General features: G+C 39.7%; 1 protein-coding gene across 3 annotated transcripts in view; it reads left to right on the top strand.

Moving 5' to 3' along the window:
• pou3f3a (POU class 3 homeobox 3a) overlaps nucleotides 1–18,736 on the top strand; it is a 47,252-nt gene extending 28,516 nt beyond the window's left edge. Inside the window, exons 4-6 of one of the 3 annotated variants that reach the window (XM_088083372.1) lie at nucleotides 2,048–2,113; nucleotides 11,922–12,020; nucleotides 16,149–18,736. In XM_088083372.1, the coding sequence (XP_087939498.1) occupies nucleotides 16,732–17,985 (1,254 nt within the window). In that variant the 5' untranslated portion in view covers nucleotides 2,048–2,113; nucleotides 11,922–12,020; nucleotides 16,149–16,731 and the 3' untranslated portion in view covers nucleotides 17,986–18,736. Of the gene's footprint in view, nucleotides 1–2,047; nucleotides 2,114–11,917; nucleotides 12,021–16,148 lie in introns of all 3 variants that reach the window. The other 2 variants (XM_088083371.1, XM_042495065.2) reach the window with 2 other exon arrangements.
• Nucleotides 18,737–26,057: the final 7,321 nt, after the last annotated feature.

Genomic DNA, 26,057 nt, shown 5'->3' with positions numbered 1-26,057 from the left:
TGCAGCAGCTAACATCTGACACTGTGCCATTCAGTGGTCCCAAAAATCTACCACCAACACCGAACCGTCTTGTGGCTGTCTGTAACCAGTTAACAACCACTGGGTAATGTTAGGCATGTGATGCTAACAGTTAGCCCTGTCACTGTGACTCTGTCCTTTGCTTAGAGGTTTCACTCCTGCAGCAGTGGTCTCATGATAAATAGAGAGATAGAAAGTGGAAAAAAGAGGGGCTGAGCGGATCAATTCACCACATGCAGCTCTACAATGAAATAAACAGTCAAATTCGCAGTAAAGTTGCTGTGACTGGACAAAATTGTAAGCATGCACAGAATTTATTGGGACTGACTATTAAATGGATTGGCATGGCATTTTGTACAAACAATCATGATCCCCAGAGGATGAATCTTACTCTCTTGGTGATCCTCTGACTTTTCATCTACTATGAAAAGCAGGCCAAAGTATTCACCAGTGAAATATCTAAGCTTCTTCTGGATGGATTGGCACACAATTTTGTACTCACGTCATTCATGGTTTTCAGACAATGAATGCTTTGGCAAATATTTTGACTTTTTCTGCAGTGCCATGATGTGATGAGGCTTACAATAGTAGCATTTGGTGAAATACATGAAGACCTTGGGATGACATTTGGTACACACATTCATGGCCCACTCAGGATGAATTATAATAACTTGGTTGATGAATGATTGTCTGACATTTCATTTAGCGTCATCACAGCCCAGTTGACCGAAAAAAATGTTGGCATTTTACATTTCTGCAAACCATGGATATTTTACGTTTGTATGTTTTATACGAATTGTATCGTAATTTCTGCAGTGACATAGTATATGAGCTGAGGCAGAGGGGATTGTGGATGGTAAGCAATATGCCTGCTAAGCTGTTATTCAAGACCAAAGTGTATTTCCACTTTGTCTCTATTGCTAATGTTCGCGGTACATAGAAAAAAATGCAGTGTGGAGGGTTTCTCTGCTAATCTTTTTTTCTTTTGGCGATGGTTAAAAAACATACTATACTACTACTACTTTTTTTTCAGTTCACTACACTGAAATCCTTCATGTAATGTCCCATTTCTTTTACAGATTGCTTTCCTCAGTTTTAAACCGAGACAAACGCAACATTTTTAGGGAGACTTTATCCACAAGAGGAGAGCATTTTTATGAGTTTAAATTGAATACGGGTCTTTATAAGGTAAATGTGATGAGCAGTTGTAGATAAACACGCTGTACTTTGCATTTTGATGCACGTGTATCACTGATGTAGTGATGATACATAAAGAGTCATGGTAGAGGCCCCAGTGAAAATGAATACTTTATAAACATATTTGAATGTTTCATATTGTGTGTATACTTGTCTCTTTAGCTGTCCTCATCAATAATTCATCTGTGGATTATCAGCATGTAGATCTGTAGCTGGAAAACATGATAGAGCTGAGAATCAAAGCTCGTCAGGTGATGAGGCGAATAACTGTTGAAGAGTAACCACAGACAATCTGATTTGTGACAGATGTGCTGAAACACATGACACTGAAGGAGAAGGATACTGTCATTGATGTTTTTCTGAGTGACAACATAATGTGAGATTTACATAGTGAGATTTTTTTTTGGACTGTGCTGTACTCGACCCTGAGATCTGGAAACCCTAGGTGTGCTCCCAGGGGCACATCATGTCCATTGGTCTTTTAAAATGTGTAAAGACAAAAATCAAAAACATTAATTATAGTCTTGTAAGTAACTAAACTATGTCACCTAAGAAAAATTTATATAATACGTCTGAAATGTGCAAATGTAAAGTATTGCAGAAACTTAACAACACCAAAATTTTCTTCTGGCCCCTGTGCTGTGAATCAAGTGTTTGTCTGAGAAAGCGTATGTTTTCAGACTGTGACATGATTTGTCTCCAGATGAGATTCATAGAAAATATTTAGCATCAACCATCTGATCTGAAATCAACTGCTAGAAATTCAGTGTTTCACAAGGAAATCTTTAAATTAAATAGATGTTAAAGGACGCTGTTGTTTTCCTTTTTACAGGTCTGTATTTTGAAGAGACAACATGGCTGAGCTGTAAAAGCTGCTGCTGGACACCAACCCAGTCAGGTAGGTAGAATCTATTTCTTAGCACGAACCAGTTTATGGACAGACTTCTCCATTGCTCTTAGTATATCAGGTGGGTGTTTATGTGCTGTGTGTACATTTAATATGGCTTCATGAAGCTGGTTCATTTTTGTGTCAACTTCTGATATTGTAAGAGTGTTGTACCTCGGCTCGACCAACAGTCCTCCTCATTGCAGACAGGTGAAAAGCGCCACATCAGTGCTGGTAGATGTTTTGTATTATCTTATTACACACACAGTTTAGAAGCAAGAGATGCTCTTACCACAGTATCACAGACTGCAGTAGGATGAGTTTTGTGTCTTGAGGACGAACTCACTTACAGTAATCTGGCGTGTGTATTTTTACTGTACTGGCTGTTTTATAAATGAAGATTTGAAAATGCCTGACAAAAATCTCTGTTACATTGAAACATTGCACAACTAGACATTACTGGGATCTTTAATACAGTGTGTGGATCTTCTGTCTGATTCTTGCTTATATTTACTATACGTGGAAAACTGCTTTAGAAAGTTGGAAGCCGTGCTGGAACTTGTGGACAGAAATTTATTAGATGTTGCAGACTTTGAAGTTTTGCATCCAGAAGGCAATAATTGTTACCCATCAGACAAAGATCTCTTCTAACTTTGACAATTATCAGAAGAAAGTAACTTTCTTTAACGAAACAAAGCAACAACAAAAAGCTCTGATGTAATGTGGAGCTCTAAATGTTCAGACAGCATTTCTTTCCCTCATCATTTTAGATTTACCTATTGTCGTCTCCTGCAAAGCTTTTGTCCATCTTTGCATAACTGTCACAGTCTGTGTTGAAATGATTCCTGAAAGCTTTGGTCGTAGGTAGTAAAACAATCTGTGCAGACAGTGTGAGTCGGGTTGAAGAATAACTTTAGACGTCATTTTGTTCTGTTATGTTTTACTGCACACTTGTTCTTCTTCTCTTCTCGGAGGACCATTAGTTAACTTTCTTACTTCTGCAACAGTTTTCATGTGAGGAAAGAGTGCTTCTTGTTTACTTTAATTGCCATTTTGGAATACACTGATACGTACCACAGACAGGTCAGCTAAAACTGCGGTCAGTGCATGGCCGGATAAACCTGTTGGGGGGGGTCCTTGGCCGAAAATGTGCTTCTGGGCCCTTTATAATTCCCCATTCATCCCCACTCTCTGTACAATGTGCACTTTTTCCTGTTTTGGAATACTACCTGGTCCCAAATTTGCTTTGTGGTGATTTGATTTAATGTGATTAATTCAGATTATGAAATATATATTCACAGAACCAAATGAATGAATGTCTTACAACTGGATTTTGACACAGGGACCAACTTTAAATCAGGCTGTGAAGATTAAGCGCTAAAGTAGGACCCTCCTTAAGCCACTACCATGTCAGTTGATATTGTGCATTACTAGAGCATATATCCAAACATTTTTTCAATTAAAGTAGCACAAAACATTTCGTGCACAGATATTTTAACTGTTTATTTGAAATGCATATTTGTACAAACTGTCAGTGAACCAATTTTCTCTTGTAGAGCAGTTTCTACTTCGACAGCTGAGGTTAGATAAAAGTGGATAGTGCGGCACAGTTAATAAGCATGCAGCACATGCATGGGGCAGGTCAGAGCTGCTGGTTACTTAATCTCTGTTGTTGTTGTTTTTTCAGCGCTGTTATGAACGGTTTAGTAAACTGTTGAATGCAACAATTTTACTCATGTCTCCAACTTGTAGTAGAGCACAACAGTGAGTATGTGTGCACTGTTCACCCATTCGACATTTCAGTGGTTTATTTCCGGATATTTTTTGTTCAGAGTTACTACAAACATGACTACATTATTTTGACCATGTCTGAAAGTATGAATATTGTGTGAAAATGTGTGCGTGTTGGTTTCTGTGCGTGATTGGCTGTGTGTGGTGTATTAGACCTTCTGCATGACTCTTTTGCAAAAATGAGATGCTGTAAGGGAGCTGCAACGATGATTGTGTAAATCCGGCTGGTTGGCCGGTATTTGAAATGTGTGTGGTAGGCTAATCAGAGTGTGGTAATGGTGTATTGGTAACATTAGTTGAAAAAATGTGTACAATGAAGTAGAATCCTGCCGGTGCAGCTGAATTCACAGCTTGTGGCAGTAACAACCAGTTTTCACTCCCAACTTGTCAAATTATTATTACTATTGTCAGTGGCCCTTCACATATCATACCAATGCATTGAGGCACCAGGCTGCATTATTTTTAGATGCTCAGAGCAACCAACGTATTATAAAGAAAGTCCACGTAGGGAGGTCCGCTGTTGGAAGCCGATGTTCAGGAGATACATCACACTAGGTTATGTAAGTAATGAATGTACTAATTTAATCTAACCATGATATTTTAATAAACCTAACCAAGTACTTTTGTTACCTAAAACTAACAAAGTAAACCTAAAAATGAATTATACCTAAACTGGGAGATTATTTTGAAAAGACACCAATAATTTGAAATTGACACAAGGTCCCTGATCATCTGAAACTGTTGCTAGAGAGGTAAGCAGAGTGTCATAGTTTGATGCATAGGGCCACTGACCAAGTGTCAGTATTTGACAAGTTGGGAGAGGTATTGGCAGGAACTATTAAATGAACTGGTTTAAATGCTGGTCTGACTGGGCCTTTATACTATTTCTCAGTCACCACCAGGCATAATAGATATTACTGGTGGCCAAATAATCTGTCCTACATTTATTCTTTCATTTTTTAACACAACTTCAGTTGGTTTATTTCTGTTTTGCTTATGTTGCATCAAAAAATTCATAATTTCCGTATTACATCCTCTAGCCCAGTGCTGCACTGAAAGGTCACGACTGGTGAAAAGCAGAAGCTGGAGAACTAGCTGTGTTTTGATGTTCAGCGCTACCTATTCCCTCTCTCTAACCCCCCCGAGCCCCTCTGATCTACTCTGCAGCTCATTAAAACACCCTCTCCACCTCCGCATTAGCATCAGAGTCATGGTCAGACTGCTTTGTGTTATAAGGGTGGAAAACAATATCAATAACAACAACAAAAACAATAGTAGCCTTTGGTCCAGGGAGGAGAGGAGGAGAAAGGTCTTTGATAATGTACATCAAAGAGAGACGCTGAAGTAGGCTGTGTTTTCATTGCGTGCATGCCAAGGTCGTCTCTGATCCTGCCCGTGCGGTGTTAGCGCTTGGGGCCAGTCGGATGGCACAAGGTGAGCTGCTGGGTCTGCAGGACATCCTCTCAAGGATGGAAAGTCAAACATTGCAACCAACAAAGGCTCGTCATAGGTTGAAGGTGTGGCCCTCCATTGACACTGATATCCCTTCTCTGTCAGCGTATACATGTGAGAGTGCCTATGTGTGTTTTAAAGGGATAGTTCAACCCAAAATTGAAAAAAATCCATATTTTTCCGCTTACCTGTAGTGCTATTTATCAATCTAGATTATTTTGGTGTGAGTTACTGACGGTCAGAGACATTGATGGAGAGATGTTTGCCTTTTCTCCAATATAATGGAACTAAAAGGCAGTGTGTAGTTTAGTAGAAAGAAAATAGTTCCTACATGAAACTGCTCACAACAAGGTCCATGGATTATCTTGAGTAACTACTTAATGATTTCTGAGGAGTGAGACTGTTGTTGAGTTTTTCAAATGTATTTTTAAGCACTTTGAGCAACAAGCTGAGTTCCAATATATTGGAGAGAAGGCAGACATCTCTATGGCCAATATCTCCAACACTCAGCAACACCAAAACAGACTAGATTCATAAATAACATCCAAAAGTAAGCAGAAAGATATGTATTTTTGATTTAGGGGTGAACTGTCCTTTTAGAGTCTTGTAATCTAGAAATGTCTGTAGTTAGGTAAAAAGAAAACAAGAACTATGAGTAAAACTAAATCTCAACACAATGTGAAACTTGTATTAACTGCAGCAGGCCTCAGGACTTTTTTGCAGACCAGGGCTGAGGGAACTGCTGAAATTGGGGTGTAGAGTTTCCATTGAAGTTCTCTGTAAAGTGCAGCATCAAAACTCATGTTACAAACTTAACATAAAATGACACTGGTTATAGTTTTCAAAAGTAAAGTTATGTGGGTTAGGTTTAGGAAAAGAAACATGGTTGGGCATCGCCACCTTATGTTTTTAACATACAGTTACGTAGGTTAGGTTTAGGAAAGTGAAGTTTTGTAGGTTTAGGCAAATAAAGTTATTAATGTTAAGTTTAGGAAAAGAAACATGGTGACGATATACTTTAAAATATCTCCAAGTTTACTTGGTTTCACATGGGACACAAACAGCAGTCTCCTAGGGGAAAGTTGTGTTTGTTTTCTTTCTTACATGGATTTTCAAGCTTTATACTACTTTATTCTTTCAATCGATCTGCGCATTGATCACGTGGTCACAGCCTTCCCAGTCACCCTGGTTATACTTGAATTGTTGGCTCATGGTCACTTGGGTTATATACAAGCTCTGTTGCATTACTTTTCTTAGGTATACGTGCAAACAGTACATGAGAGCAGCCTGAACAAAGAAGACTGAATTCATAGTGGAGAGTGTGTGTCAGGGTGAATGGTTCTTTTACTACAGTACTTTGGCAGACTATACTGAAAAAAAATGCACTCATAGTGGAGAATGGCACTTTTCACAAATGCATAAAGAGAAGTGGCAGTATCTTTCATATTTAAAACCTTCATCAGCACTGAACTTAATCAGTCAGTCTGCATGTTGTCCTTCAGTAAAACACTAGAAGTGTCACTTTGACAATAAGTTAATATTGTTGCGAGATACTAGAAATAGCCTTTTTGAAGTATGTGAGGGTATTGTGCAGTGTTAATGTGAAAGTCTCCTTACTGTGCAGTGAATAAGTGTTAATACCAAAGCTGCATGACATCGTTAACCTGCTGTGTTTAAAGGTATCCACTGTATTTATTTAATTAGATTCCACTGTAAGGTGTCTTGATCGATGTCTCAGCTGATTCGCACGGCGCTACTTAGTGCTGATAGATTTACAAAAACTTTAACATGTTCAAGAGTGTTCTTTTGTTATGCTCCTCTCAAATTGTTCAGATCATTCAAACACAGTTGAACAAAAAACGTGATTATAAATTCAGCCACTTGCTCTCACCCTGCTGAGTAATCACAAGTTGTTTTTTATTTGAACCTGGGGTTTATAATGTGTGTGTAGAGACTGTGAGTCACTTTGTCCCTGAAGGTACTACAAGACACAAAAGGTAATTGATACTTAGATCATCCATGATTCGATGTAAGTAGTAAATTAAAAATACTGGAAGGGATAGTTTGCCTTTTTTGAAGTGGTGTTGTATGAGGTACTTATCCATAGTTAGTGAATTTCTGCAGTAGATTTCAGTCAGCTTGCCCCCAGTGTGGAGAAGCAGGCAGGAGTCCCACACAGAAGCAAAGGAATGTGCTGCTGTTGATGGGGCAGCAGCAATTTGAATTTTAGCCATCTAAAAAATATTTTTCAGTTTTGGTGTACGCAACATGTTCTCATCCCAACTCGTCATGTTAGGGCTTTGTCAGTGAACTTCTGCATCCATTTATTATGATTTAAGTATCCTTCTGCATGTGCTATTTGCACTCTGGGATGCGGCTGTCGTGATGGCAACAAATGCACATGGTGTGATGACGCAGCACATCATTATGTTTAGATAACAGCAGCACATGGCACTGACGCTGACCGTCAACAAACACACATGCTGGCACGTATGGTTAGGTGTATGGGAGGAGGTACATGTTAAGGTCACTTTCAGATGGGAAGCGGACACAGGACTGTCCAGGGTTTGTTTGACCCATTCACCTCCCTTCCTGCCAGCCTTATGAGTTCCCTCATGCTCCTTGTATCATGTCGTTACCTGCAGGATTTCAGCTCGATACTGTCCTGCCGCGTTTAATGCACACTGGACAGGTTCCCTCTGGCTGCGTTCTCAAGTGATGCTGTGTGTGCGCAAATCATGTGGACGCAACAGGTGTTGTCTTGCCATCCACTGGCACGTAATAACAGCACAACTGGTTTTGTCCGGCTTGGGTTTCACTTGATGCCGTCCAACAGGGTTTCACGTGCATGCAAGGGTGTTTTTTGGTGTCATGCACTTGCAACAAAAGCACTGACAAAGCAGAGTTATTTTATGGGTTTAGAATAAGAGCGGGCTAGCTTACGCTACATTTAGAGTATTTTCATCATTTTACCTGCCATTAACAGCTTCAGTTCCCCATCTGTGCGCTCATCAAACTTACCAGACACCATTGACAAAAACAGTAGTCTTAGCTCGCTTAACAAGGGAGCTGCTGGTTTACTGCTTTTTTAGTCAGTTTGTTAGTTTGTGTTATTTTGTAATTCCAACCTAAACCCTTTATATGCCAAAGTCACACAATAACACAAACTAACTAACTGTTTAGGTCAGTGGTAGATCAGTAGCTCCTTTGCTCAGCAACGTTAAATCACTGTTTTTCTCAATGGAGTCTGGCTCTAAAAGGAGCAATATAATGGCTTCATTTTCCCATCGGAATTCACTGTTTTACAATAAAGTAATGCAGTGAAAGTAGTCTAAATATAGCGCACATTTAAACTGACATTGACTGATTTTTATGTGGCTGAAATATGTTTTGTTGCTTACCTCTTTATAGCAGTACTTTGCTTAGCTTCTGTGTCAGACTCCAGTTTGCTTCTCCAATCTGAGGGCATGCTGTCTGACATCTACTGTAAATAATATACTAACCATGCATAATCAGCTCGCACAACCCCACTTCAAAAAGTCTGAACTATCCCTTTAAATACCTACTATGCTGTAGTGATTCACTGGAACGCAGTGTAACGGCACCATGAATCAAAATGCCACAAACTATTCTGCCACTTGTAGCAGAAGTCAGTTAATATTTCAGTATCTGATACTTCCTTCTTTCCCTTCAAAACCCCACCTGAGAAATCATCTTAACTACAGAGAGTCTTTATAACCACGCAGACCTTGGTGGGAGCTTCAGAGAGAAATCTGTCCATTCATGAAAGGCGCAGGGCCAGCCAGACTCAGCCAGACCGGCCCTTCAGGGACACCCGCTGTTTGACTTGGCTCAGGACCGGGCCTGGGTACAGGGCTACAGTTGTCCATAGCCACAGGCTGCAGAGCTGAAGGTATTTCCTGACTAAATTTCTCTGTCATACTGTTTGCAGTCGTATTCGAAGGGACGGTGAGGGAACTTTAGAGCGAGAACATGGATACAAACTCATTAGACGCCACAGTGAGAAGACACAAATACAACCAAATATGTTGTCATATTTTTATTTCAGTTCATGAGGTTTGGCGAAAGCTAAAAGGAAATTAAAATCTCATAGGCTTACTTTCCTTTAACCCAACTTCCATATCTTCTTTTTTTTTTTTGCATCCATATGAGCACTATATTTTCCGTATAGGCCGTGACTTAATCTAAATGCACTAAACCCCAGGAGTCTCATCTTTTCTCAATTTCCTCTGTTTTTCTTCCACGACAGCCCAGATGTTTCTCTTCTCTCCGTGCATTTTGTTTTAGTTTAGCATAAATATTCAGCAAAGACGTCTGCCTGCAACGGGCCATCATTCCCAAGAACACCTTTCACCATTATGTTAATGCATATAGACACTTAGAAACAGGCACATTTCAGGCCGTGCACACACACCTGCAAGCACCTGTGTACACACACACTCACAGAAAAAGAGAGATGAGTGATGTCTTTGTATCATTTCCCGGCTGTATTCTCACTGTGCTGTTGCGTGTCACTTTGGCCCCTTTCAAATGATCCACTGGGATTAATGAATGTAATTTTCACAAATTAATTCCCCCTATTCATACATAATGGGCCAAACCACAACAGTGTTTAACCAGTGCATCTGTCCATCGGGTGTCATCATTTAAGTCACAGCAGGAGTTGGTAATTGACTGTTGCTCCAGTGTGGTGAACACAGCTCCTTCTTTTCCTTTCTTTTTGCTCTCCTGTTCCCCAATTACCAGGAGAAAATGCTGGCATTGTACATTTCTTCAAACTATAAATATGTTACGTTCACACAGTATCATTTGTATTAGTAGCATTTGTAAAGTGTAGTAACAAATAAGCTGACTTTGTGATTGGGAGGTACGGGAGGTGGTGAATGGTTTGTCTCCTTTGCAAGATGCCTGCAGCTGCAGAACACTGTTTAGACCAACAAACAACAAAACCAGTTTTGATTTAGCCAGTTATTTCTGTTTTTCAAGCTTTTTCGGTACCAGTGGTTATGTTTTTAGGGACCTGTTGCTGTTTTTCAAGTCTTTCTTTAAGCATTAAAAAAATATAAAAGTGATTGTTTTTTGCAGAGACGTTGCTGTTTTTCTGGCCAGAAAAGTGACACAAAAATTGTTTGCATTGTAGTTGTTTTTGAAGACATTGCTGTTTTCCTGGTTATACATTTTTTTGTTGTTGCTGTTTTTATAGACATTGCTGCTTGCTCTGCCAGGATAGTGTCAAAAAAGTGGTTGTTTTTTGGTGAGATGTCACTGCTTTTCCTGCAGGGATAGTCGCATTAAAAGTGGTTGTTTTGATAGACACACCACTGCCTTTCTGGCTGGAACAGTAAAAATCGGTTGTTTTTCAACAACATTATGCTTTCCTGCCAAGATAGTACCAAGAAAAGCTGTTTTTCTTAACTGAGATATCACTGCTTTTCCAAGTGGGATAGTGGCATGAAAAGCATTTGTTTTTTGCTGAGAAATTGCTGCTTTCCTGTCAGGATAGTAGTGTCTAAAGCCGCACATCGCTCACTTTTTCTGCCGTGATAAGGGCATGAATAGCGTCTGTTTTATACCAAGATATCGCTGCTTCCTGCCAGAATACCACCACAAAAAGTAGTTGTTTTTGACTGATATATCGCTGCTTTTCCAACCTGAATAGTGGCACAAAGAACATTTGCTTTTTGCTTTGACGTCTTTGCTTTTTCTGACAGGATAGTGGCACAAAAAGCAGCTGCTTTACTGGCTGTAATTGTGCCCTCTAAACAGGGTATTTTAAGATTTTAAGCCCAAACAGGATCTTTCCTAACCATAACCAAGTGGTTTTTGTGCCTACATCAGGTGCAAGTTAAGAAATGCTCAGGTATTAATGGACAAGCATCCATCACAGAGCATATAGACATATAAATTTGAGTATTATTGGTAATGTTTGTCTTACATTTCTCCATCTGTGAATGAGGACTTTGGAAATGGATATACTTTGATCATTTCCCCTCCACATCCTCTGTTTCCCACTCCTTCCATACCCCGACTACCACGTTTTGTCTCTCCTTGTCTCCTTCCCTCTCCGTGGCTGCCTCTGCTTCTGATTTAAACACGCAGCAGGGGGTTGTGGGTAGAGACTCCCACTGTGAAGGATCTCTCTGACTCAGGGAGAGCTGAAGGTCAAACACACTCATGATCAGAACCACGGGATGACACTGAAGAGGTGGAATATAAAGAGTGCAGGGATGAAAGCCACAGAGATAAGTTCTCGTCTCAGCAGTGTGTTTTTAGTGCGGTTCAGTATTCTGTAAACACAACATAGTACGGTTCGCAGCGGAGGAACCGAGAGACGATGTGCCTTAAAGCTCCTACAACACATACAATTTAATCAGTGAAAGCAAAAAGCAAGATTCCAGCAGTTCTATGTTGCCTGATAAAACCCACAAAGAGTGAGATCTTTTTATAGTTTCTGCCGAAAAAGTGGAGAAATCAACAACAGCACTGTCATCCGTGCAACTTAATTTTTGTTTTGTCTGCCTGGTTCGTTTTTCTCTCTCTTGTCTTAATTAGACAGACCCTTGACCGACAAAGCAAACAGAAGAAGTACAAGAGCACGAAACAAGAGAAAATCATCTGTTTCTTTGAATGGAAAACTCCTGGAGCCCAGATGAAGGTTTTTCCTTTTTCTCCTTTGCAATTTTTGTTGGAAGCATTTGCATATTTCAAAAGTCTACCAAAGAAAATAGCCCAGGGGCAGAAATGGCCGATCTGCATATTGAAGACTCAACAGAGGGCGAAGAGTAGAAGAGAGAAAGAGAGGGAGAGAGAGAGAAAGTCTCTGTGTAAATGATTTGAAGAAGATCTAAAAGCAACAATAATATAAATTAGCTGACAGTGTTGAGCTTATTATGATGGAGTAATTGCAGTATCCACTACAACTAAAACACATCATTTGCTTAGTTGTGAAGCGGTTTCACGGGTAGAGAGAGCGAGAGCGGAGGGAAAAATGTGCATCATAAGAAGGCCTCTTCACCCAGCTTCCTTCATGAATAACAAATAGAGGACCCAGTGCTGTGACCAGCCAGCACAACACATGAAAAACATTAGTGCATTCCCTGAGTCGTCTGGTTTTCTCTACATTGTGCTGGTAGGCTGAAAGATGTGAAATGCGGTGGTGCTTTTGTACAGCGTCTCTTTTTTTAAAACTGCGTTTCACTGAATGCGGCTCGACAGTAAACAGCTTTCATAGACTGTGGAACAAATTTTTATATACATTTATATTTTTGGGTTGTAAACAGTTTAATTAATGATTAATGAATCATTTACTAATGCCTTGTAGCTCAGTTAAAGGCTGTTGGTAACTTTTAGAATTTGAGTCTGAAAAAATCCCTCTTTGCTGGTATAATCTCCACATGCTTGATACTCATGCTTATAAATGTTAATAAGTCATTATTAAAGGGTTATTACAATAATCAGTTGTGAATTTCAGGTTTATGAATTTTAAAAACACGGCCAGAATATTTTTAATAAATTATTCACTGATACCTTTAAGACCAGTTCCAAGCCATTAATTGCATTAAAAAACTGCAATTTTTAAAAAATATTGACAATAACACAAGTTATCTGGCGAATTAATGGGTTCACTCAAGACAGCAAAAACCTAATTTTCAGGATAAACATTGCCATATTTAGTGACATAATATATGTGTCGTGATACAAATTCACAGACAAACTGTGCTGATGCACTTCTGAAGTTTGTTTTGTATTGATCTGTGTGTATGATCTATATCATTTGATTATATGAAAACTTCTAAAACATATACAATGTAACACCATGTTGGAAATAAAGTTGTGATTAAAAAAAACATTAATACAATTTAAAATTAACCTAAACATTTTGAGCATTCATATATTAAATTTTTTGAAATTGACTTTTTTAGTGCTTGAAAACTGTGTTTTTAAGTTCACAGGACCAGGCAGTAATTATAATATGTACAATTTTAAAAGAATTACTTTTGAACAGTCAGAGCTTGCTGATTACTAGTTGTCCTGTCCTGTTGAGAATGTAATAAATAATGTAACTATTTTAATTACTTTATCAAAGTAGTGAAGCTTATTAAATTTGATTACTTTTGATCATTTTTCTAACAAATGTTTTAAACTGGGCAGTTAAGCTGAAAAATATCTGGACAGGCTCTGCCAAAAGAAGGCATCCCTGCACTGTGAAAAGATGCAAAGCAACAGAATAAATGTTATACTCTACATATAAACGTTTTACCTCAACGAATATATTTCCCCCTTTGTAATCACTAATATTTTGATTAACTGTAATTTAATAACTTCTTTTTCTCACCAACTATAACTGATTAGCTACATTTATTTTTCAGATTTAATTACATATAATGAATGTACTTTGGGGTGACACACACACCCAAATATTCATATATGCTCAAAATGCCCCCCACCCCCTCCCCAATCCCCATATATTGATAAAAAATATAAATAAAAAATGCTACGCTAAGAAAGGCAAGACACCTTTGTTTGTGATAATTATAAGCAAGTAATCATTTTCATAAATAAACTTACAACTTGTTATTAATATTACTATCGTTCTAATATTACAGTGCAGCGCAGCTCTGTATATGGTTTTTTAGAAGGGGTGTTGTCGTGCCTGAGCTGAAGCTGTGGCTATGAACCGCTGTGGTTACAGTCAAAGTCAAACACTGATCTGTCTCTCCCTTTCTTTACTTTGAAATGTATTAGAAAGTGAAAAACTACAATGTAATATGAATGTTACATAGGTTGCATCACTATCAACTGTTAATTTTTTGTAAAATGTTAGTCATACAAACGTCATGAAAAAGTCGGTGTATTATAAAAAAGTCATCATAGTACATTTTAAAAAAGTCATAGTATAGTATTTCATAAAATAGTCATATAGTATCTTATAAAAAAAGTCAGTGTTAAGTGCATCACTCATATGCTGGCTCAGTCATCAAAACTTGGAGAACCCTGATATAAGATTATTGTTTCAAATTGCTCTATAATGCTTAGTTTAACCGTTCGGTTTCTAAACATTTCTCCTGATGGGAATTCCTCACGACCTCCTGGAGGGTCACAGAGGGGGTCATTAGAAAATGTTTACCCCCAGTGTTAAGTGGACGATTACGGACCTGCATCAGGGAGACCACATATAAACAGTCTGACAGTGTGATCACAAATCATCTTTAAACGGGCTACCGAGCAGGTGGACTAAAAGCAGGTCAAGTTATTAACATTACAACTACAGACTTTAAAAACCCCTTTTTTTATGGCTTGTTAACATTTACGACTAAGTATTACAGACTTTTAACTCACATTGTGCTCATGCTTAAAAACTGGCCTAATAAAGTGTCAGTGAACAATTTATAATTAATAAAGCCAAAAGTTTTGAATCCTTTATAAATTGTCTTATTGGAAATTGTCACTTTGGCTGTTCTCCAAGCCAGTATCTAACATTAAGAGATTAGCTGTGCCATAAGGTTAAAGCAGCTGAATTCCAGCATTTAAATGTATCAGATTATAAGTGCAAAGTATTTTGTTGTGTAGTTCAAAGTGTCCTGCAGCATGTGGTGCTACCTTTAGTTGAGTCTGTTTGAGTGAGTCAGTTATTGTGCTGCTCCATCAGGGATGAATCTCTAAGGTCGCTGCACTATTGAAGGGATGTTGCAGAACACTCTGGCCGCTTTCCATTGTGATTTTAGGAATAATTGTATACAGTTCAGTGAAACTTTCCTTTAAAAAAAAGTCGTTTTCTGATCTGCCCACTGTTTATTATTGACAGTAACGATACATGTATCTGCATTTGTCTATTGTGACCTTGTAGTGCTTTAATGCAACTGAATCTACAGGCTAATGATAATATTATAGGATATACTTTAATGATAAATCATATGGTATATTTCTATTGGCTGCAAAGTGTAACTTTTTTCAAACTTAACCACATCCTAAAATCAGATAAATCTAAATGTAATTTGGCACATGATAAATGAGCATAATGGCGGATAAGTGGATTTCAGTGTTATGATAAAAGTCTCCGTTTATGTTGCAGGTTGGAAAAAATACATTTTTCTGTGTCCATTTATCTTTTACCTTTTGGATGAGATCCAAGACAAATCCTGAGAGCAGAAAAACATAAATTAGCACATTTATTGGGCTGCACCTGGCTCTCTCTCCTCCAGTCTCACGACTTCAGTCGATGCTTCACTCTCTCAAGGCCCTAAAAAACTGAGGCGAACTCCCCCACGACACGTTTGTTTAACAGGCCATCCATAAACTGACCCAGCATGGAAACATCCCACCAGAATCGGCTTGCCTTTTTTGAGGATGGAAAAATCAAACTGTTGGCTGGTTTTGTGCACCTTCAGCGCTCACCAGTGCGGTGCGTCACGCCACTGTGGCCTTTCCTTTACCATATGAAAAGGAGGGCGCATTAAGATGCAAGAGGCGTACAAACCCCCTATGTACCCAAAGCCGACTTAAGTAGCCTTGACACAGGCCTCAGTTGCTTTCCGTTATAATGGAAGAGATATATACGGCATAATTTGTCTGGCATCACTGATTTTTGAGCCTTAATTACCCTAGACTCTGCTTAAAAACGTGTAATAATAACAGTAATAATAATCTTTATGACAAATACTTTTCTCTCCGTTTCTCCAAAAAAATCGTGCTTCCTTTGCGCGACTTTAAAGACACAGTCGGATTATTATGTGTTTTTTCTATCGTACTTTTTTTTTGCATATTGTTGCTTTTATTTCTGCAGCAAGAACTTTGTGCACCCGAGGCTCGCCTGACACACACCAGCTCCTCGCTGACTGCGCGTCCAATCAGCGGGAGCTCTGCAGAGCCTTCCTGTTGTAATTGGATGGAGATGGAAGAGGAATACGCAACCTTGGCACAACGTAAACACAAGCTCGTCTTCTTCGCTCCGTAGAGGACGCGCCGAATAGAGCAGATCAAACCGAAGAGGCTTTAAAGTTTTTGTCATTATCATTTAATCCCGTTAATAAGAGAGACACAATTTATAAGTGAGTCAATTCCTCATCTTGGATCAGAGAAGGTGTTTTTACATATCATCAGATCTGTGGATTACGCACGGCGGAGCTCCCGGGACAGAGAAAAGTTTTGACCATTGTTTTGTTGCACCGGAATGATAAGACGATCTCTGCACGCACAAACTGCTACATAACTTATCATTTGAGCCTCTATGGAGTGATTTCCATCCCCTTTTTACCACATTTCAACCTCATTTTCACCCATGCTGCGACAGACTGAAATTATTCATGGATTAGAATAAACTTGGACTTTCACAAAATATCAGAAGACAGAGATCTATTTGAAGATTTATGCTTTGGGGGATGGCAACAGCCACCTCTAGTCCATACCTCGCCAGCAGCAGGATTTTATCCGGCCCGGTGCTTCACTCTGACCGGAGGGTCGGTGGCATGCAGCCGGGCAGCACCGCTGTGACCACGGTGTCTAGCGGATACAGAGGGGACCCTTCAGTGAAGATGGTGCAGAGTGACTTCATGCAGGGAGCCATGGTGGCGAGCAACGGGGGCCACATGCTAAGCCATGCCCACCAGTGGGTGACATCTTTGCCTCACGCAGCAGCCGCAGCAGCCGCAGCCGCGGTGGCAGCAGCCGAGGCGGGCTCCCCGTGGTCGCCCAGCTCGCAGCCGCAGGACGTGAAGAGAGGCAGGGAAAGCCTGCACACTGGCACGGCTCTACATCACCGGTCTCCACATCTGGGCCCCCATCAGACGCACCCCGGGAGTTGGGGAGGCAGCTCCGCGGCGCACATCACTGAAGGGCAACAGCAGCAGCAGCAACAGCAGTCTCTCATTTACTCTCAGCCCGGCGGGTTCACAGTCAACGGGATGCTCAGCTCGCAGAGCCTCATGCACCAGGGACTGGTGCGCGGGGACTCCCCGGAGCTGGACCACGGCAACCACCATCATCACCATCACCACCACAATCACCACACGCACCATCACCAGCATCACGGCGTGAGCCACGAGCCGCACTCAGACGAGGACACCCCGACGTCCGATGACTTGGAGCATTTCGCCAAACAGTTCAAACAGCGGCGCATCAAGCTGGGCTTTACCCAGGCAGACGTGGGTTTAGCCCTGGGCACCCTGTACGGGAACGTGTTCTCGCAGACCACCATCTGCAGGTTCGAGGCGCTTCAGCTGAGCTTTAAGAACATGTGCAAGCTGAAGCCTCTGCTCAACAAATGGCTGGAGGAGGCCGACTCCACCACCGGGAGCCCCACCAGCATCGATAAGATCGCCACCCAGGGCAGGAAGAGAAAAAAACGCACATCCATCGAGGTGAGCGTAAAAGGCGCGCTGGAGAGCCACTTCTTAAAGTGTCCCAAACCATCCGCGCAGGAGATCAACTCTCTGGCGGACACTCTGCAGCTGGAGAAGGAGGTGGTCAGGGTCTGGTTCTGCAACCGCAGGCAGAAAGAGAAGCGCATGACGCCGCCTGGACTGCCGCGCACCCCGGAGGACGCGTACTCACAGGTGGGCAGCATGGGTCCTGACACACCGTCACCCTCGATAGACTGCAAGCGGATGTACAGCGACACGTGAAAATAACACGCAGGACAAATGAAATGTTTGAATACATTTTTAGAGAAAATATTCAAGTTTCCCTAAATGATAGGAACTTTTCTTACAGCTCCCCTTGTTCTTTGACCCACAATAATGATGTTATACAGTGTGTATTCATTTCAGAGCAGGACAAACGTCTACTTTTATGCATCCTTCGGTATTTTCCTGCACTAAGAGTCAGCCTTTGGGACAGAAAAAAAACGTAACTAAATTCTGAACAGAAAATAATTCAAAGTCTACCAAAAGAGCCTACAGGATGAACATTTGATCAATCTGATGCCAGGAAGCTCAAACAAAAAACTTATTTCCCTGTTTCTGTACGGTCAAAAATAAAACTTCCCTTGTAATGCTGCAGAGTTTGATGTCCCACAGGCCTATATGTTTCTTTTCTATGAAAGACATTGATTTAATGCGCTTTATTCAGCATTAAGTTGTTTTTAATGAGCAATAATTTATCTTCCTTCAGATGTGTTTCTCAATTTTGTGTTGTGTGTCAGTGGATTTCTGTTGTGAGATAAAGAGATGGTCAAAGAGCGACTCTAAAACTATACCAGTATTGTGTTTTCCTTAACAGGAAACTCCTTTTTTGAAAATTAGCAAACTTTCCTTTAAGTTTATGTACAGACGTCTGCTGTGTATTCCTGTGTGATGATTTGGACTATTTATTTTTTTCCACTGTGTTTATTTTCATGGAATAGACTAATTATTTAATAAATTTGACATAAGGAAAGAGTTGTGCTTATTAGGTTCTTCCTGACACACACACACACACACACACACACACACACACACACACACACACACACACAGACTCTTTTTCTCACACACACACACATCATAATCTGTTTGTTCACACCTTTGCAGTGAAATATTAACATTGACATAGGTGTAGATTTCGGGGGGGGGGCAAAGAAACGTCTCCCTCAATATTTTGCATTTGTCTTTGTCAATAAGAAGTTGGGCTTTTATTTTGACAGAATCAAAGACATTTATACCATAAACTGATACAAAAAATGCACAAACTGGTGCATAAAAATTCACCCGAATGCAGAAAATTAAGTGTTTGATGCTCAAAATTTTACAAGTGCCCCCCCACCAATATTCATACAAGTCCTACAACTGTTAACATTAATTTATTAATGTGGCCTGCTGCTTTTCAATGGTTACTGTCAAATAAAAATTCGTGTCAAATGGCAGTTTATATAATCGTTCATTAGAATCAAATCTCATGAATTGAAACATGATCCCATAAGTTGCATAACAAAGTTATAAAGACTAAATATTCATGTTGTCTGGGCTGTCGTGTTTATAGCAGCCTATGGTGCTGCAGTGACTAGTCGATTAATCAAGATTAAAGTTTGGTAATGGATTTTTTTTTTTTTTTAAACATCATGGCTTTGCTGGTTCCAGCCTCTTAGACAAGGGCGTTGGCTTCATTTCAACATTCAGTGAGAAACAAAACAGGAGTTTTGGGCTCCTTGGCCAGAAAATTTGAAGCATCAAACACTTATATCAAATACACATGTTCTGAATACTGAGGATGAGGTGTCCCTCCCGAAATCTATACCAATGCTCTAACATTTGATGTGATCATTTTTCAGTTTGGTTATCTTTGAGTTTCGGACTGTTGGTCGAATTAAACAAACTATTGGAATACATCCTCTTACACTGTGGGGAATTATAACAGGTATTTTACACAGTTTCTACTTTTTTTTAATTCTTTTTTTTTTTCCAATTTATGGACAAGACGATTAATTGAGAAGTTAAGATTCATCAATAATTAAAATAGTCATTAGTTGCAGCCCTATCAGCTTCATTAAGCTCTCACCATTTATACTGTGACATAAATCAAAATAATCTGTCGCCATTCTCCAGTCGTTCTGCCGTCTATTTGTGTTGACACTGTTGAAAATGACTGAACTCATCTCGTAAGTCTCTTCTTGCCTCCACATTTTCGTGTGATATACTGCGTATCAGTCCAGCCACATACGTCCTGTGGCACTGCTTTGGACTGCAGCTCTGTGGAACGCAGCCAACAGAGGTCGGCTATCCCAGCTGGCAGTTCACCTCGGCAGCGGTTGCCAAGGTGACAGCGAGATGGAGGGACATGAGGCAGTGGATCTTTTGCCACACATGATGGGTTTGGCAGATAGGCAGCAAGAAGCTACAGGACGCTGACTGTGAGAAACAATAAGTGCTTTTTCTCTCTGTATGTGAGCCACAAAAACATGACACACGATAACACGTACACGCAGAAACATACACAAACATGAGCTGACGTTTCAAATCAAATATCTTACTGCTGTTAAAGATGAGTCGTGGAAAAGGCCAAAAGAAGCAGTGGCTGTGGTGAAACTCAGAGGTGTGACTCAGATGACTTGGACTCGAGTTAGACTCAAGTCACAAATTTGATGACTTAATACTTGACGAAGTAAAAAACAAATCCAAAAAAAAGACTGAATTTTGCACCAATGACTCGTGACTTCACTTGGACTTGAGCCTTTTGACTTGAGGCCTTCCACAAATCCCAAAAAAGAAAAGTACATTTCTTAAAAAGTGTGCCATGAAAAAACTGATTTCCCTTAATTTTGTGAATCAAACATTAATACCACTAATTCCCAGTAAGTCAACACTAAGTTCTTCAGATCCACTTTGTTTGAACCAAGTTGCAGGAATAAACTAAAAAAACAAATCTATTTTCTCAAGCATCATTTCTTTAAAAAAATGTACAAAAGATAATTTTAGTTATGTACAAAAACTACACGGTGGTCAACCAAAAAAAGAAGTGCAGTAAATAACTAAGAAAGCAGATATTAATACAAATTTTTAAAAGTAATAATGTTTTTTTTTGTTGTAAATTTAGTACATTATAACTGAATTTTGATGTGTTTAGGACTTGAAAACCAAAGTCTAGGTCTCAGGACTTGACATGGGACTGCACAGCGTCATATCACATTTTATCATTGGGGTACAACACACATGCATCAAAATCTGGTTTGCACTAGCCGTACGTCTCAAAAGTCTGTGCACTTTCATAGGACATGTGGGTGATCGATTTGTTCCATGGACCCGTTCGCAGTTGGCCTCGAGTTATAATATATTTTATTTAAAAAATAAAAAAATGAGAATTACAATTTTGCAAATATTAAAAATGTCCTAAATTAAAGATAATAAAACATGCTTTCTATATGAAAACATACTATTGAATATCAGACACCATCCATTAAAAACTAATATAATATGCTCAAAAAGTTCCGTCGGGCCGCATCCTAAGAGTACATCAGCAGAAACCATCCTTACATTTCCAGCGCCGTCTGCTGTAAACCTCCAACATTGCATTTCCAGGTGCGCTGTACATGTGTTACGCCTGGAACATACTGCACGTGTGCATGATAGCAACCTCGCTGAACTGCAGCGTCTGTCCTGCTTGTGGTGTTCACACTGATATCTTATAGCTCCCACAGGGTCAAAGAGTGTGTGTTCAAGCCTTCATTGAATAGCCTCAGATTTGAGTCTTGTCGATCTTGACTTTGGATTTGAGTGCAAAGACTTGAGACATTCTTGGGACTTGCAAAACAGTAACTTGGTCCCACCTCTGATGAAACCTGGAGAGGGGTCAATGGTCAGCTTGTACAGTAGCTGCCCACAAACACAGAACACTGAGAAACACAAACAGAGCTGGAGGTTAATTGATTACTGCAAATGTTAGACTTTTGATTGTAGTTTGAGTATTTTCTTACTGGATATCTTCCAGAAGCTTCCACGTTTACGTGGAAAACACACATGTGACTGACACACACATTTTTTGTAACTCCTTTGCACTTAGCAATTCACAATGAAATCATTTTTATGAATTTCTGTCCCTTTTGGGGCAATAAAAATGCCAAATTAGTCTTACTTTTACTTTTAAAAAACGCATGCAGACAAGGACGCAAATATGTCAAAAAGTGTGCATGGTGTGTGTGTATACTTTCGCTGAACATTGGCAGGATTTAGGGGAAACTCTGGCCTTGTGGGTTATTAATAGCAGCCTCCCTGCATGAATGGGTGGCTTGAATGGGTTTTTACACGTCAGCCATTGCAGCCATCCCAGGTCAATTTTCAGCCCCTTAATAGGCTGACGGGAGACAAGTATGAAAGAAGAAGACATGTTGATGATACGTCATCTGCTTAATGTATAATGCTGCTAAGGAAGCAGATACATTTAACATGGGAACAAAGTTTTCAAAATGTGCTGTAAAAAATTTGAAAGGATTCTGCTATTATTGGGCAGATAAAACCCTGCCAAATTCATTTGGGGGAACTCAATGTTCCCGCTGATAACTGAGTTGTTTCTCTCAGCTTCAGACAAATCGACATAAAAAAAGAAACATTTTCACCAGACAGTAATGATGAAAAATGTTAGAAAAAACACTTCTTTCTAACTTGTTACCTACAATTTATTTGAAACAGCAAATGCGTTTTGAGGGAAAGGTAATGGCTCGTTCACCCCGAACAAGAAGTGAATTTTCACATTGAGTTATTTGAGTGTATATGGTTGCTGGAGTGTTTTTTTTTTTTTTTTATATTTTGCAACTGACAAATATCCACCCTTCACAACTGTGCTAACAGTTTAGCTTACTACTTGTGGGAGGTGGCTAATGGCTGACTGGGTTTGTGGTTAAGTACAACCAATAGTTGAAATAAAGTGATATGAGAACGGTAAACACAGAGGCGCCGTGCTTTGAACCAGTGTGATCCAAAACGGCAACACTCTTTTTTTATTTTTATATTGTTACAGCAGCACTTTCCACAATAAAAGGCAGATTACTCATAAAATTTTGCTAAGAGGCAGCTCAATAAAAAAGCTTACACAAGTCAAAAATATATGTTTTTAGAACTTACCAGTTGCTCCTGTGGCCTTGCTCACTAATCTCAGGGCCCTCTTCGTTTTTAGTCTGTCTCTGTTCAGCGCTCACATTCAGTGGTTGAGGTTTGGGTGCACACAAACAGCCACAATATTTGTCCTTTATCTCAGTAAGATCAGGAGCATCTCAACTAGATCTCGGTGCTGGTTGGCTTATCAACAAAGCCATGCGCAAATTTCGCGTTCAAGTTTGAAAATTTCAACTTGCATGAATTGGGTGAATTTCGACTCATTCGTGTTGCGTCATACGTGTCGCTTAGCACAAATTTGTGGCCTTTGCATCTTTGCATTGACTGTATGTAATCTTACTGCACAAAATGCAGCACTATGCTGACCAAATGACGCTTTGTGTCAACATTATCTAGTTATGTTGCTTATCTGGCGAGTCGCAAAAATGTTGACACTGAACGTATCAGCAAACCATTTACTGACAATGTGTTTCAGTTGTTTTTCACCAAAATAGCCAATGTTACAATATAACATCCACTCGTCGTGGCTACAGAGTTATCATTTTATTACCATTTTTATTAATAATTAAAAGAAATCACGATTATCCTTAACCTTAACCAACGTGTGTTTGTTGCCTACACCTAAGACAAGAGTCTGAATGTGAACCAAAAAATCTAGTGCCAAGGTGCTGCTCTTAGTACACCTGCCATCCTCCCTGACCACTTTCTTGTGAAGCCTGTGCGGTCTTTGAACATAATCCAAGCAGCAATTATGTTGCCACAACAATTTAATTAATAGTCCGGGTAAAGCAAAATCTGTTATTTCTTTATAAACACATCATAAATATAAGAAAAAAAATGTTAAAAACATAAGAAATGATTGGGAACTAGTATTTCATCACCATTTCTGTGTCCAAGATATTTTTGGGCGGGTCTAAAAGCATGTTCGGTGACTCACTAGAGTCGTCCTTAACATAATTCCTCCCCGCCTCTATATGAAACAAGATGGATCTGCTGCAAAGCAACAGACTCTTACTAGCAGCAAACACAGTAGCACAAAACACACACATCCCTGGAGCAGAAGAGCGAGCCGCCTTGCAGCTACAGTTATTAGCAGCTAAACTAGCACACACACAGTAGCATACACACCCTGAGCCAAAGAACTAGTGAGCCAATGTAATGTAATGCAGAGCTCAAATGTTAGTAGTAACCGTAACGTAGTTTCAGCCCCATCAGTGGACACACCCCAGTGTCTCATGGCAGAGAATACTGCAAATTTTATTCAAAATTTTTAAACAGAATTTTATATAATTGGCAATTTCAAATTTGGTGGTTAATAACTCATTTTTTTGTGGTGTGTCAGACTAATTGTACATATTTATTTTTGCTTTACCCAGACTTTAAGAATCAGCTTGGTAACATAGCCTACAAAGGTAATTTCTAGAAGACAGTTTTGGCATTGGAGTGACGTACAGAGTTTGTCAGCAGGAAGTAACTTGAATTTCAAATAGCTAAAAGACACACAGCGTTCTTTCATTAAAACAACATGTTGAATACACAATGTTAGCGCAAAGGGAAACCTCTGCACGTTCTCGTCTACCACAGCAACATCACACGGAGGCTGAAAGACGGCCGCTCCCTGTAATCATCTCTCGATGCCTCTTAACATGATGTATTCCCGCCAAGCTGCAAAAGCCAGAGTTCTCTGATAAAAAACGGAGGCAGAATCTAAGCTGGCGGGATTGCAGTGTGATCCCCTCAAAGCTTAGCGATGTAAAGATGGGAGATAAGGCTGGAATTGAGGGATAAAAAGCCCTTTAAAGGGTTTTGTCATCACAAGACGCTAGGTGTCTACTCTGAATATTAATGCTGGGATCTGAAGGTACGAGCTGATGATGATACAGTAACCTCAACCCAACAGAAGCAGCTCGGCTCGCATGAATCTGTCCTGGTGATGACAGCAGAATGTGTAGTCAGTGCTCGTGCATATATGTGCTACTTAAATCATCATTGCACTCTTGTTTCTTGCATCACTGTTTGCGGTTAAGGATGTTATTACCTTCTCCAATTCAAACATAATGGCTCATAATTGCTCTTAAAGCCTCGTTCAGAGGTACTTTACATAAAGCAATTATTGCATGATAATCCCGTCTTTAATGCTTGTTGTTTGTCACTCAGTCACATACAGCAGACACAAACCTGAACCTTTTCAAAGAACAGAAAAGTTTTAAACCAACTATTTCACTGTGGGTTGCACATTATCAGTCCCCACTGTTTGGTGTTAATTATTCTCACATTGCAGAGACTGGTTTACCACTAAGGTCTAACACTGATTAACACACTGCGGCTCCCTCACTGTGACTCAGAGCTCACGACACACATGACTTCTAGTCAGAGGCAGGGACATACATGAATAAAAAAAACCCCAAAAATATAAATTTTATGTGGTTTAATGTCAAAAATGGCATAATTGTGTGTGTATGTATTACACTCGTCTGTACAAGATGGGGTTTCTCCACTCGTAAATATTCAGATTTATTGGTGAACATTTCTCACTTTGTTTGCTTTTTTTGGTGAATGATGGAGCACCAAAGTCTCTCCATCAAGAAGAAATTAAAGCAAACATCTGTGGAATAATGGACAGGGAAATGAATTCTCTCACTAGCAAGCTTGTTGTGTGGGTGCCACTGAACGTGACGAGCATGCATGTGCCAGACCGGTGGAGTGGAACTCGTTTGATGGGCATGTTCAACACATGGGCACGATGCCAATTTAGACAAGCATGCCCATGAAAAGAATCTCCGCCTGCATGCTAAGTGTGTGAACGTATCTGTGTGTGTGACAATTAAGAATTCACCATTTTTTTCTAATGTAGAAAAATCTAAATTAAATTCAATTTAATTATCTTTAGAAAACCTGTGACTACAGATGTTATTCTGCACATCTGGATTCAGCCAGCAATCTATCACTGGTGTGTGATATACCTCCTCAGAATACAATAGGCCTACTTTATATTAATTTTACCATTATGTAAAGCTGTTACTATAAATTAATATGGAATTTATACTCTAGAAAGAGGTGCTGCAACTTTAAATAAGTTTGAATTAAAAAAAACAAACAAACCCAAAACTCTATACATACCTAAAAACCTAAACATACCAACACATCAATGGCTTAAAATGCTTCAGTAACAAAAA

The sequence above is a fragment of the Plectropomus leopardus genome, chromosome 10, assembly GCF_026936395.1.
Source record: "Plectropomus leopardus strain MGB_pleo_1.0 chromosome 10, ASM2693639v1, whole genome shotgun sequence".
NCBI lineage: Eukaryota > Metazoa > Chordata > Actinopteri > Perciformes > Serranidae > Plectropomus > Plectropomus leopardus.
The sequence above is the reverse complement of the archived record's forward strand: the minus strand, read 5'-3'. Positions and strand labels throughout refer to the sequence as shown.